General features: G+C 33.8%; 1 protein-coding gene across 2 annotated transcripts in view; it reads right to left on the reverse strand.

The window, feature by feature from the left end:
• The window catches only part of OLA1 (Obg like ATPase 1), a 145,275-nt gene that overhangs the window by 116,036 nt on the left and 15,143 nt on the right, over positions 1–14,096 (reverse strand). For both annotated transcript variants that reach the window (XM_031678336.2, XM_031678337.2), the window contains exon 4: positions 12,244–12,371. In XM_031678336.2, coding sequence (XP_031534196.1) covers positions 12,244–12,371 — 128 coding nt within the window. The remainder of the gene's footprint in view (positions 1–12,243; positions 12,372–14,096) is intronic.

Raw genomic sequence — 14,096 nt, forward strand, 5'->3', positions numbered from 1 at the left:
TCACCAAACTCTTCCCCTTTACTCTACGTAGGGTAAATAGTTACTAAGTAATCTCATTTCAATGATTTGTGTACACTTTAAGTTGTTCCCAATACAACTGTACAACTGACATTTATAATTGGTTAAACCAGGCATGGTAATATCCACAGAAAGCAAATTCAAGAAACCCTATTAAAAATCAACGTGGCAATGTCTAGCAAAAAATGAAATGTAAAAGAAGTGTATCTTTTGATTCATTAATTTCTCTCCAGTAAATATTTCTTAAGGAAATAATACAATAAAGGCAAAAGAATATGAATAAAGTCACTCACTGAAGAGTTACTGTCACAGCAAAATAAGTGAAAACATATTCCAATATTTAGGAAATTATAAATTGTAGATCACTGACACAATGAAATATTATCCCCTCATTAAAATTATTATTAATATTAAAGCTATTTTAAAATAAGAAAAATGTTTTATGATATAATATTAAGCAATAAAATAGCTTTTAGGAAGTAAACATAGGATAGTCATTAAAGTATGGGTTTTGCTAAAAGTCTTGACTCTGCCACTCAGTAGCTGTATGATTTCTGAAAGTTATTCAAACTCTGAGACCTAGTTTCCTCATTTCTAAAACAGGCTAATAAGATCTAATTCACAGGATTCTTAGGAGAATCAAATGAGAGCACTGCAAGTTGCCTGCTCCTAACTCAGTGAATTCCCTTTCCTATTACTCAGTTGACTCCTTCCTATCACTGCGACCATGAATTTATAAATAGCAGGTCATATCTAAAATGGTAATGCATGATAAGATTGTGGTTCTTTATTTTAAATTATAACCTGTAGTAAATTTCCTTAATGGGGGCTTATATTTTCCTCAGTTCTTTAAAAGTAAAATACCAACTCTTAGTCTGACTATAACCCCTAATGTAACACTGCTTCAACTGTTTTTAAGAATCATATTCAAAATAATTTTAATCAGAATTCTTTCCCAAACATTTTACCCACAATACACAAATCAGAATTCAGCCTGAATATATAAAGATGGAAAATAACAAGTTAGTAAAATGGGTGGAGTACGTGCGATCCCCTGTATTTTCATACAAATACTTTATTAAAATTTGAGTAATAAATTTAGTTGCAGGGATAAGGGAGAACACTGTTCCCAGAAAGCAGTAAATTAATGTATAACCCATTGTTTCAGTTCTAACCAGCTGACAATCTGGCATGCAAGAGACCTTCACAACTGGCCTAAAGAGAAGGTTGATACAGTTGTTCCTTTCAACTCAAGGAAGAGGGAAGAAGAACAGAACCATCTCTCTGAGACCCAACTCCTTATCTATGTGATGTGTAAAATATCTAAAGTTCTGGTACAATGGGCTCTTCTTTAGGTCTGATGGCAAGAACGGAGTCAATCAAGTCCAGACCAGCCAGGCAAGGTCCCTTCCTCCCTCTCACAGTGGGAGCAAGGACAGCAAAGACAGGATTGGGGGGAGGAGAAGATGACCAGGAAGGGAACATCATGGATCTGGACAAGATAACTCCAGGCTCATGTGCAGTCTGGGGATTTTGAGGGAACACCTTGACCTCACCAGTGCAGAGGAGAGGAATCGTCTGGTTCTAACAGACCAGTGTTGCTACATAGCCTGTAGCCCTTAGAGGAAGCCCTGCCTTTCCTTCAACTGCCTGGTCTGGCAACCCATAAGCTCCAAATTATAAGTCATTGCTGCAGGAAAACTGTATGGCCTACAATGGGTGGTTTAAGGGTGTCAATGTAAAGTTTGCAAAAGGGCAAGTTATAAGGAAATCGAAGACTCACTGCAATAAAACAAGTGCTCATCTAATTTTATTCATGCAAGTTAAATATAACAAGAATGCACTGGTTTTCAAAACCGAATCAGTCTCAATACTTACATTGTTAACTTAACATAATGACAGGTTCCTGACAACTAACAAATACACAGTTTAAAATTTGATGTTTAAGGATCAAGAGACTCTCCAGGACCTTAGAAGATACCCTTCCATCCCTGAGTAATTTCAACCTGTTAGTGAGAGAACAGTCTTAAAAAATAATCCATATAGTTGCTATTTCCAGCAAAGAGGACAGGAAACAAAACCTCTAAAACATGTCAGAAAAGACAATCAAGAAAAAAAAATGAAAATGCCTCAAGCACCTAAAGTAGATATGAGACCACCATGAATACAAGGATATGTTCAAGCAATTAAATTGTAAATAGCTAGTAGATTAAACAGCTTCATACAATATTACAATGCAAACTAGAAGGAACTGTTTCTTATTGCAGCCATATTTTCCACAGTAAACAGAAGTTGGTTATTAGAATGCATTGTATATGTAGATGAGAACCACTACATAATTATTTAACCCACTGAATTTGTACTGAAGAAACAAAGAAAACATATGTTTTTTGGTCAGATTGTTTACAGCCATCCAATACCAGATTTATTTAATAAATACTGCTGAAAAGGAAAATTACAGGACCCAAAGAAAAGAAACTCCATTATTTTAGGATACAATCAAAGACAGCTTTATATTGGCAATTTGTGTCTGGGCAAAAATGTGTGACTCATTTAAACTTTTAAATGACATGCTTATGAGGAGGGGGGATAGGCTCTTGAAAAACAGTAATTTATGTTCATGGTAATTAAAGGTGATTTACAAAACATATAAACACCTAACTTAACCTAAAGGAGGGGGTAGCAATTAAATGAAAGCATTTTTACCTTCTCATTTAGCAGTTCAATAACGTTGTAGTGCCTTGAGGGCTACAATTCCACATAAACTAGAAAGGCAACTTAAGACCTATTCCTTCCATCAATGCTACCTTCATCCTTTTTTAGCAAACACAGGCAACAAAACTAAAGGCACTCTCTGGAATCTTACTGTTAAAGCTCTAACTAAGCAATTTAAACATGAAATTCAAACAGATACAGAGAGACAGTAATACAAAACAGAATGAAGACCCATCTGTTATTAATAATAAAGGAGAAAGGCTAAGGGCTTTTATTTTTCTTGGCCAAAAATTCTAACCATCTGTACAGAAATCATCTACCTAGATTAATCTTAGCTCTATCTCATAAGGACTTGTCTCCCCAATTTAAGGGGGTTGAGCCCAAAAGAGAAGTGAAATCAGTCAAGGGCTTAAAATCATATATGGGTGGGGTGGGGACAGACATATTTTCTAAGAATTATAAAACCCAAAAAGAAGTAACATCAAAATCAAACAGTACAATCAGCAGTTATTCCAAAAACTGAAATGCTCTACCTACTAAAAGGAGTAGACTCCTTTTTTTAAAAAGAAAATAAACACTGAAAAGTAAATGCAAATAGAAGCTACACTCTTCCATGTAATCAGGAAAAGACAATCAGCATGTATCTTTTCAGATTTTAAAGAAAAGAAAAGCAGACACTTCTGGAGATTGGAAACAAAGGGCAAATAAGAAATTTTATTGTGAACACCTTAATTATTTCCTATTTTGTTTATAATAACCATATATCATTTAGAATTTTTAAATATAATGATTTTTTTTAAGTAATAGCATTTGGCCATTTACAATCAAAAGGTAGAGTGATATCTGATAAAATCAAAACTGTCTACTCATTAGGTACAAGAGGGAAGTTAAACACACAATTAATGTACAATTTTATGTGCACTATGAAACAATGCTCATTTTTTTCTAAAGCACAAGTTTTTGTACCTAAATTGCATATAATTCAATCCATAATAAGGGGATACTTTTTGATATAAGTAGATGGCTACTGATCTCGAACAATAATGGGCTGGCATGGCTAGCAAGGGTTTCCGAGCTTTGGCCAATCAACAAAGGAATTTTGTTTAGGTGACTGCACTGTGCATGTTAAAATAATTGGTGTAAAGACAATAAAAATGCTAAGAATCTATTTAGAAGACTATGCTTCTTTTCCTATTATCATTCTTACTCTTGGGGAAAAAAAAACAGATGAAATGAAATACTGAGTTCTCAATCTCAATCTTCCAGTCTTTCAAAGTCCAGCTTAGGTTAGGTGGCCAGTTCCTGACTCTACCTGGCAAGGACACAGATAAGGCTCCGCAGATAACTTCTTACCAAGAATACATGGAAAGGGAAGAGATAAGTGCACAAAATAGAGTTAGCTTGTTATTAGGACAAAGAGGTATAAAGGCAGTCCTGCCTCTCCCATAGCCTCCTCTTCTCCCCAAAACACACACACATACATACACACACACATACACACTTTCACTAAGGAATCTTAGAAATGCAAGTATCATTTTATGGCAGAACAAACCATCTAAATATAATGCTGTGGGAGCTATCAAGGAAGTAAATTCTTTAACAACAGAACCCTCTAATTTAGTTATCTGAGAGTAAACTCCTTAACTAAATCATCCTGGCAGAACCATCCTGATTAGCCCTGCTTAAAAACTAAACATTTTACAGAGATCACAATAGATCACTGACAACTCCAGAATCACAACATTCTAAGCCAAAGTCATCTTCTCATTGTGTTAATGCAGAACTCTTGAGAATTTTATTTGAATCATTTGTGCATATCTTACATTGGTATTTAAATAAGAAAATTTCTCATGTTTTATAAATCAGAATAGTACACGTTCACTAAAAAAAAGCCAAGAGTCTAAAGTAAAAAAATAAAGTCACCCATCTCTCTCACCACCCCAGTTCTATTTGCCAAAAAAACTATCAACAATTTGATGATCCTCTTCAAATTTCTTTCTATGAATATAGAGCAGAGCTGACCTGTTCAACACTGTAGCTATTAGCCACATATGACTATAAAGTACTTGAAATGTGTTTAGTCCAAATGTGCTCTAAGTATTAATTACACACCAGATTTCAAAGACATGGCATAAAAAATGTAACAATAATTTTTCAAACTGACTACATGTTGAAATAATATTTTGATAGATTAAATGTTATTAAAGTTAATTTCACCTTTTACTTTTTTAATGTGGCTATCAGAAAATTTTCAATTATATATATAGCTCACACTATATTTTTATCGGTCAGAACTGGTGCAAAAGCTTACAATGCAGGTTTTGGAGTTAGCCTTGCCTTACTGAGTACTATTCCCAAGTACACCAGCCACCAGCTCTGTAACACTGGACAAATTTCCTAACCTCTCTGTACCTACTTCTGACTTGTTCTGGGAATTAAATGAAATTCCTCACATAAAGCACTTAGCACAGAGCCTGGCACCTAGTAAGTACTTAATAAATATTTGATGACAACAAAAGATTAAAACTATAACCTAATTCTTTAAAAAAAAAATCACTATATAGGACTTGTCTCTTCAGAAAAGTCTTCAGATATGCCTGTAGGTCACCTCTGTGCAGAGAAGGTAGTCTCTGAAAAACAATGTACACCAAGCACTTGAATTTTCTTTCTCTCTCTCACACACGCACGCACATACACAGATACATGTATCTTGAACATGTTTACTATATAGATCTCAAACATTTAGATCTAAAAATGTACAACAGTAGTATGGTATAGTGAAAAAACTAGAAAGAGAAAAAACCTTAAAGAAGAAAGACGGCTCCATGCCCAATATACTAGCTATGTACCCTAGGAAAACTACTTGGCCTTTCTTTCTCAATACCCTCATCCATACAGCTGCAGAACTGTTAAGATTAAATAGAATAATACATTAGAAAGATCTACCATAGTACCTAATACATACCAGGTGGTTAATAATCATTTCCCTTCTTCTGGAAATCAAAATAAAATGCCAACAATTCAGACATATGGTAATAAAGTTAATACTGAATTGCTTGCCATGCCACAACTGCCAAAGCCTGCTCACATCCTGAAGAAGTAGTTTAAAAACATGCTAACTCTACAGTCAACCTTGGTTCCCTACACTTTATCCCTTATATGAAATGGAGCTACAAACCTATACTATTATATAAAACAGTATAGGTAAATACTCCAGAAAAGATGAATACTTCAGGGGAAAAAAAAAACTAATGCTGCCCTCTATTTTCATCAAGTTTTACAGGAGGAGGTAAAAGATTGTTTCCAAACTACTGCCTTTGATGCAAACTAACAGCAAACACTACACAGGAGGCTGTGCCTCAGGTCTCCCCTACAAAGATGCAATAAATTTCAATTTAGAGCTAGGAAAGGGTATCTCTTCTGATATATAACAGATATATATGAAATTAGACAACTTATAATTTTTTCTCTTTGCCTTGGCTGTTTTGGATGCTCAACGGTAAGATTTATTCTCAATTTCAATATTTTATTTCGTGTTGGTTATATGTTATCATGTACTTAGATTCCTGGCAGTCCATCCATCCCACTCCTTTTAATCCCCATTCTTCATTAATTGGCCTTTGTCATTTTCCTGTTATTTTAATGTGTTTGTCTTTCACTGTAAAGTTCCTTTTAGAAGTCAGTAGAGCAAAATAATAAATGCAACTGAAGTTCACACAAAATTTTCAAAATAAATCCACAGGAAGAAAATTTAAGAAGCAACTGGAGAACAGAACTGGAAAGATCAGGACACCATTAACCCATACTCCCAACATTACCACTGACATCACACATGCACATGCAAATCAATTTAGCTGAAAAGAATCAAATTATATTTGAAATTTTGTTCTCTATAACTAATAAATGTTTATATACTTCATAAATATTAGTTCTATAAATCCAAACCTCATACATGTTTCTAAATTGGAAATAAAACTGTCCCATAGCTCAGAAAGCAGAATTCTTGTTTCTAGCCTACAAGGTCATATCTCTAAGCAGCTGTTGAGAAACAAGTTTCACCTATAAACTGCTTAACATTGGGTGCAGTGATACTGCCAAAGGTGCTGTCCTTCAGATAACACACAACAGATAGCTTCCTGTTGAAAAATCACTTCAAAACTTCTAATGCCAGCTTACAAAAACTAAGGATTCAGTAAAATCAATAGCCTTGTCATGTTCAAAGCTTTAAAAATCTAACAATAGGAAGTTATACTGCATCTAAAAATTGGTAAAAGCAAGTCACGTTGGCTCACTAAACCCTAGAGAAAAATTAATCATTTTTCTAAATAAAACACCTGTTAGAAATTACTGCACGTATAAATTTTAAAAGAATTTGCTTCCAATAATATGGTTGCTGTTCCCCTATTCTATACTGAATCTTTGGCAAACAGTCTTATTTGAGGAGACTTCTGTTTATAGGAGATGTAAGAAAAGCCTATCATTAAATTCCTATCCCTTCTTCACAAAGTCTCTCAAATTTGCTTTCCCTCCAACTGCCACTGACAGTTTTCTGAAATCCAGTGCTTATTATTTCCTCCATGAAGTACTACAAAAACTTGCTGGCTCTCCTTTTGGCCCCAAACGTCTTCCCACTAAAATTCATTCAGAGTGTGTTGATAGAGCATCAACTGTTAACTAAGTGACATAATCCTGCAGATCACTTGTGAAGTGGATAAAATCCAAATTTCTAACTTAACAAAAGTACAAATTATCAATACCAATGGACACAATAGGGATGAATCTCACAGACATAATGTTGAGAGAAAGGAGGAAGGCAGAAAAGGATATAGAGTGTGCGATTACATTTATATGAAGTTCAAGAATAAGCAAAACTAACTGATGATATAAGTGAGAAGAGTGATTATCCCTAGTGGGGGACTGGCTGAAAAGGGTGACAGAAATGTTCTCTATCTTGATCTATGTGGTAGTTACACAAGTGTATACACGTGTACAAATGCATCCAGCTGTGCACTTCGGATCTGTGCATTTTACATTACTTTACTGCACATATTTTCTATCTCAATCAAAATAATGGAAAATAAATTAGAAGAAAACAGTTGTGACTACTTACCTGATTATGCGAAGGCTAAAGCTAACTCAGCTTATATGAATAACTAACCTGTTAAGACTCACTTCAACTTTAGCAATACTTGTTTAGTGAAAGATAAATTCCTGTTTATGTAACTGAATCCACAGCTATGAGTCAGTATATAGTAACTCTAAAAATATATTTTAAAAGACAAGTATATATAAAACAGATAAATAAGTTTCATCTGTATAGCACAGAGAACTATATTTAATATCTTGTAGTAACCTGTAACAAAAAAGAATATGAAAAGGAAATACATGTATGCATATGTATGACTGAAACACTATGCTGTACACCAGAAATTGACACAACATTGTAACCTGACAATACTTCAATTAAAAAAAGACAAAATGTAACTCCAGATCTGCATACATGTGAACAACACAATCTTTTATTATTTCTAGCATCTCTCCTGTCCTTAGTGTACTTTGTAAATAAGAAAACTATTGAAAATAAAATTTTAAAGAGAACTCTAAAGGACTGACGGAGGGAGGGGTCTGAAATACCTATACATTAGGCAACAAACTGCACAATGGGGAAAAAAAAACAACTGCTATTTGAGGAGTAAGGAAACTATGTGATGTATATAGACCCTTTTACAAAAGAAGTATTCTATGTTTTTCAGGCTAAGACTTCATCAATGGAAATCATTATCAGTAACTAGAAAAATATATTTTTATAACAATAAAGTTTCCAATTATTGATGCCTAACTCCAATTTGATTTCTTGAAACATTAAAAATGCAACTCAATTGAATAACTCCTGGAAACAGTTTAATCTGCCTCCCTGTCCCAAGTCTCCATTCAAAACTTTACACTTAAGCCATTAGAGAAGAAAATCCTTAATATGGTGGACATGGTGAATACCCAACTACCTCCCGGGCTCTTTTCCATCACTCTTACTCCTTATCATTCATCCTATCAGCGTTTCATTGCATGAGGGCCTTTGAAACAAGTCAGTTACTATGAATAGTAAACCTCTCCTTTCCTCCTTCCACTAACTTACCAGCTCTCACCCTCTAGGCAGAGCCATCACTTTCCCAAGGTAACACCACACACACACACACACACACACACACACACACACACACAAACACGCACACACACACACACACAGAGTCTCTCTTCTTTGCACACAATTGGAAAATGACATCTAGTGTTTATACGACCATTTATTCAATTTTTGTCTCCTCCGCTGGATTATAAGCTCCATGAGGGACAGTCATATCTGTTTTTACACATGATTACATCCCTCAGTATCCAACACACTTTAAAAAGGTCTTCCACAAATGATGTGTCAAATGAGTAAGATAGAGTGATCTAAAGATTTAAAGCCACTAAGAAGTACAAACAACTAGGCTTTCTATAACTTATAAATAAGTTATAAGGATGTAATGTACAGTACAGGGAACATAACCAATATTTCATAATATCTTTACATGAAGTACAATACATAAAAATATTAAATCACTCTATTGTACCCTGAAACTAATATATTTTTTAAGTCAACTATACTGCAATTTTTTTAAAAAGTGCTTTTCAAAATTACTAGATTTTCAAGTTAACAACAAAAAAAAAGACTTAACAGCCAAAGTAAACCTGTCAAAATAACTATTTACATTTAAAAATGTATAAATTTTTAATACAATGTATACATTTACATCCATCTAATAACCAAAAGATGTAAACAAGGTGAGGGGCAAGTTAATTTTTTAAAATCAAACTAATAGAAAGAAACATAGCATTAATAAGTTAAAATTCAGTAATAAACCAAAACTTCGCATTGATAACTTTTTCTCTCTCTTTTGAGGTTCTAATGGAAAGCTTCAAAGTGCCCTGAACACACTAATATATATCCTTCTATACTGCCCTCTTCCTTAGTACTTGAAACAAATTGTATAGAACAAAAACAGAGAAATTAAAAGATATAAACATAAAAAATGGATTTTTCTTACCAAAATAAAAAATGAAGAATTAAAATATATTTCAAACTTATTTTAAGCAAATAAGTAAACAATTCACAGTATGTGTTTTTAATAAAGTCCAAATCCAACAATGTAATTACACATTTATTAATATAATTATTCAATGTTTATTTCTACCACTAGACTAGAAGCTTCACAAAACCAGAGAATATATTAGCTTCTGCTACCTACTATACATATTTCCAGCATCCAGAACAGAAAGCATTTACTATTTAATTAATGAATAGTAAATAAACAAACAAACTGCATTTCTGGTGACTAAGATATTTGAAGAAAATAATCCTTAAATAAAGAGTAATATTAAAGATAAAATCTTATTTCACACTCATATTTCATAATCTGTTGAAGATGAAAATATATAATTTGGAATGATAGACTCCTCAGTTTTCATAGCTTCAAAGTAATCACTTTATCCTTTTATTCTCTACAAGTCATTTTTACTGCCTATAATTATATGAAGGTTTTTTAAAAGTTCTTGTTATAAATGTCATCATTGTGTGTTCTGTGCATTATACAAGTAATACATAAAGTATTTCATCAATTCTAAGATGCATATTTTGAGTTTAACATTTTTTAAATCAATTGCTATAAGAAAATACGTTACCTAGTTTAACTGGATTTTTTTCCTCTCTTAACAATGTCTTTAGCCTGAATGAAATACAATAAAGTATGTATGCTCCTAACCAAATTCATTTTTCCCCTATAGGTTAGAAAAATATATCAGATGTACATTACACAAAAGACAACAAAATCAAAGACTTTATGACATATAGTAATGGTTTCAAGCTATTCTCAGGAACTTACCATCACCCTAAACTGCTCTACCTCTGAAAATTTTAAATCAAATATCCTTCCCTAATCACACATCTGCTCACGGTCAGCAAATCTATTCCTGAACCTCAACAAGAAACAGATCCATGAGGCATCCATTTTTCAGTCCTTTCCTCCTTTCACTCCTATCCTATGGTAAGCTCTAAGCTACCCTAAGCTCTATGCCACGCATCAGTTCAATTACTCACACCCAATCCTTCACTTCTCTTGCCCCCATCTTCCTGTCACACCTACCCTATCAACACTACTTTCTTAAAGACATTCCTATCTGGAAGTCCCAGGTGTACATTCAAAACACTATTCCAAATTGAACTCATCAACTCTCTCCCAAGACTTGCTGCTCCTTCTGTATTTAACACTTCAGTGAGTGGCATCAAGAGTCATTCAACTGATGCAGTCCAGAAACCTAGGAGTCACAATTGATTCCACTCTCTTTTTGAAACTCTCACATCAGTCACCAGAACCAGTGAAAAAACAACCTGTCAGGAAAACAGAGGCTCCTACCAACGTACAGACATTAGGTAACACTACTCAGCGTAACTGAATCCCCCCCACACACAAATATATAACCTTACTCTTTGCCTGCACCACGAACCCTATCAGAAGGTGTCTCCAAACCTCGATCCAAGGTAAAGCTACTAGACTAGTGCTTCTCAAACTACCTGCGGTGGACTTTTGTAAAATACAATAAAAATGAATAACTAGGCAAATGAATTTTTTAAAAGACATAACAAAAATACTGGCACAATTTTTTAATTAAATATAAAAGACAAAAAAATTTTCAAATTGCTATAAAATTTTCTAAATGCTCATTCTCAACTGCTTATAGTTATCAAGTCAAGGACTAGTAACTAACAAAAGCACTAAACCAGCCCACAGCTGGACCCCATCTCTAATTGATGCTTCCTTCGTTTGCATTAATTTGCTTATTATAATACTATTACCATAAAGTGCAGTCTTGACTGGAGACTTAACCTAAAACTTTCTATTTTGTCAGAGAACTGTTATGTTCTTGGTTCACTTTCACAGTCAAAAGAACACAAACAAACACATAGTTCTACCTATTTTCTCCCTTTGCTTTATGTCCCTCTTTCCATTAAGGACTAGCTGACCTATAGCTTTTCCTTAATCCTTTCATCCCTAATAAATAACCTGGATGCTTTTCTCTCCTCTCAGATAGTGGAATCCCCTCCTCTATCAATTCTGCCTTCTCAACACATGGAAAAGCAAGAATGCAGAAAAGTCCCACAAGTTAAAAAATTTCAAAATGCCTTTACAATCAGCAAAGTTACTTCCACATAGAAACACCTCTCAATGGGTCTAATCCAGAACAGGATCAAATTCAATTAGAATATAACAGCAACACAGCATATACTTGCTATGGAATAAACCTTCTCATATGGAGATAACACTTAATAACATTAAAGTCAAAATTAACAGAAGAATCCGCGATTCATCATTTGAAGCTAAGCGAATCCTATTTTATTACTTATTAATTTTATTTGAGCAATAATGGAAAGAAAACTTGGATCATGATAAAATCAATTAAACAAACAACTGTACTTACGTGTTAGATGAAAGATTCCATCACAGGCACTAATATGAGATAAAAAGGCATTTCCCAGACCTTGCCCATTGTGAGCTCCTTTCACAAGACCAGCAATATCCACTACATTTAGAAAGGCAGGAATTTTGCTGAAAAACAAAAGACGATTTTATTGTAAAATAGTACTAAGAACCTGTTTGTTAACCAAGTAGCTTTCCTAAACATGTTACATGAGTTAATTCTTTCCTTTCTAGAACAATGTTTTGTTCTAGACTCTCAGTGCTAATGATCTGATAAATGAATACAAAGAAAAATTTTTTAAACAAGAAATTATTTCTATAACATTAGGACTTTCTTACCCAGGAAAATGAAGGGAAAAAACTTTAAAGCAGAATAGATGTTGTTATTCTGTCTCTAAAAATTAAAACTCACATCATTAATTTTATCATACTGTTTCACTGACACATACACACATACACGAAAGCAGTGGAGAATGTTTAGAGTATACAGTCACAGGCAATGTAATCATCATAGAATGAACCGACACACTCAACTAGTACTTTGTGACAGGAACTGGACTAAGTGTTACATGTGTTATCATTTCCAAGTTCAAAACAACTCTATACAGTAGGTGTTATTTATTAAACCCACTTAACAGATGAGGAAATTGAGCCTTAGAGGGGTTAAGAAATCTACTGCATGCAGAATCACTAAGCTAATACTGACAAAATTGGGATTCAAATACAGGATATCTGGGTCTGCATTTAAGCACCACACAAGTTATACAGCCCAAAAGTGCATGTAATGATGTGAACTAGCTATCAGCATATTAATAACCTAGTTGTTAACAACAGCAACAGAATCAGACACAGTAAAGTAACAGTTAACACAGAATGGAAACCAAGTTAGGAAAACCAGTCAGCCATGTAGAAATGGAGATTAAAGTATATGAGCAAATAAAGCTGCTTTCAGTGTCATACGACAAAGCTGTATGGTATATTATGTATACTTTGTCCATTTTCAAGAGTATTCATTTTTCAGAATGTCAATTTTATTACATGATAAAATACAACATAAAAGTTCCACAAAATACTTCCCTATTATTTGCATGGAAAATAAGTTCTTTTAAAATAATTGTTCTATAAAATATCCTTTATACAAATAGAAATTACTTCATTATTGTTACCAGCAAATCCACAGAAAACATACACAAAATGTGGTTAGGTTTTTTTTAGATATTGTGGTTGCCTCCGTGGCATCCTTTGCTCCTTCTCTTGGTGACTTACTGATTGTCATTTGGCTGGCCATACCTCCCCAGAACAGCCCAGAGCTTTGGAGAAGCTGGCTCTACACCTAGCTCTAGAAAGAAGCATGTAGCCTGGGCCTATACTAAACAGTTTAACCTCATCCCCTGGGCACAATTAATGATTACAGGATCTTTGTCTTGCTACATTTGCCTAGAAAGACTGACAGAGAGGTTTGCCGGAGAGCCTTAAGAGGGTTCTTGAATACATAAGCTCATCAGTCCTCTGAGAGAGCTTCTAGAAGCAAACCCCTCTTCCTTCACTCCAGAAATGCATGAGAAAGTATACAGTTTCAAGATTTGCAAGGCATCCTATGACTAAAGGGGAAGGCAATTTTTTTTAATTTAAACATTTAACATTAAACATTTTTCTATATTTCAATAAAAATGGGGAAAAAACATTTAAAAATAAAAAAAAAAAAAGAGCCCTGTTTTGGAAGTCTTTCCTGATGAGAGACAGCTTCTGTCTAATTCACAATGGAATACTATAGCCTTTTTAAGACCTCTTCAAAATACAATTATTCTTAAATATCTAAGTTAAAATTAAAGATCTGTCATTAAAATGTGTTAT

The sequence above is a fragment of the Vicugna pacos genome, chromosome 5, assembly GCF_048564905.1.
Source record: "Vicugna pacos chromosome 5, VicPac4, whole genome shotgun sequence".
In the NCBI taxonomy this organism is placed as follows: Eukaryota; Metazoa; Chordata; class Mammalia; order Artiodactyla; family Camelidae; genus Vicugna; species Vicugna pacos.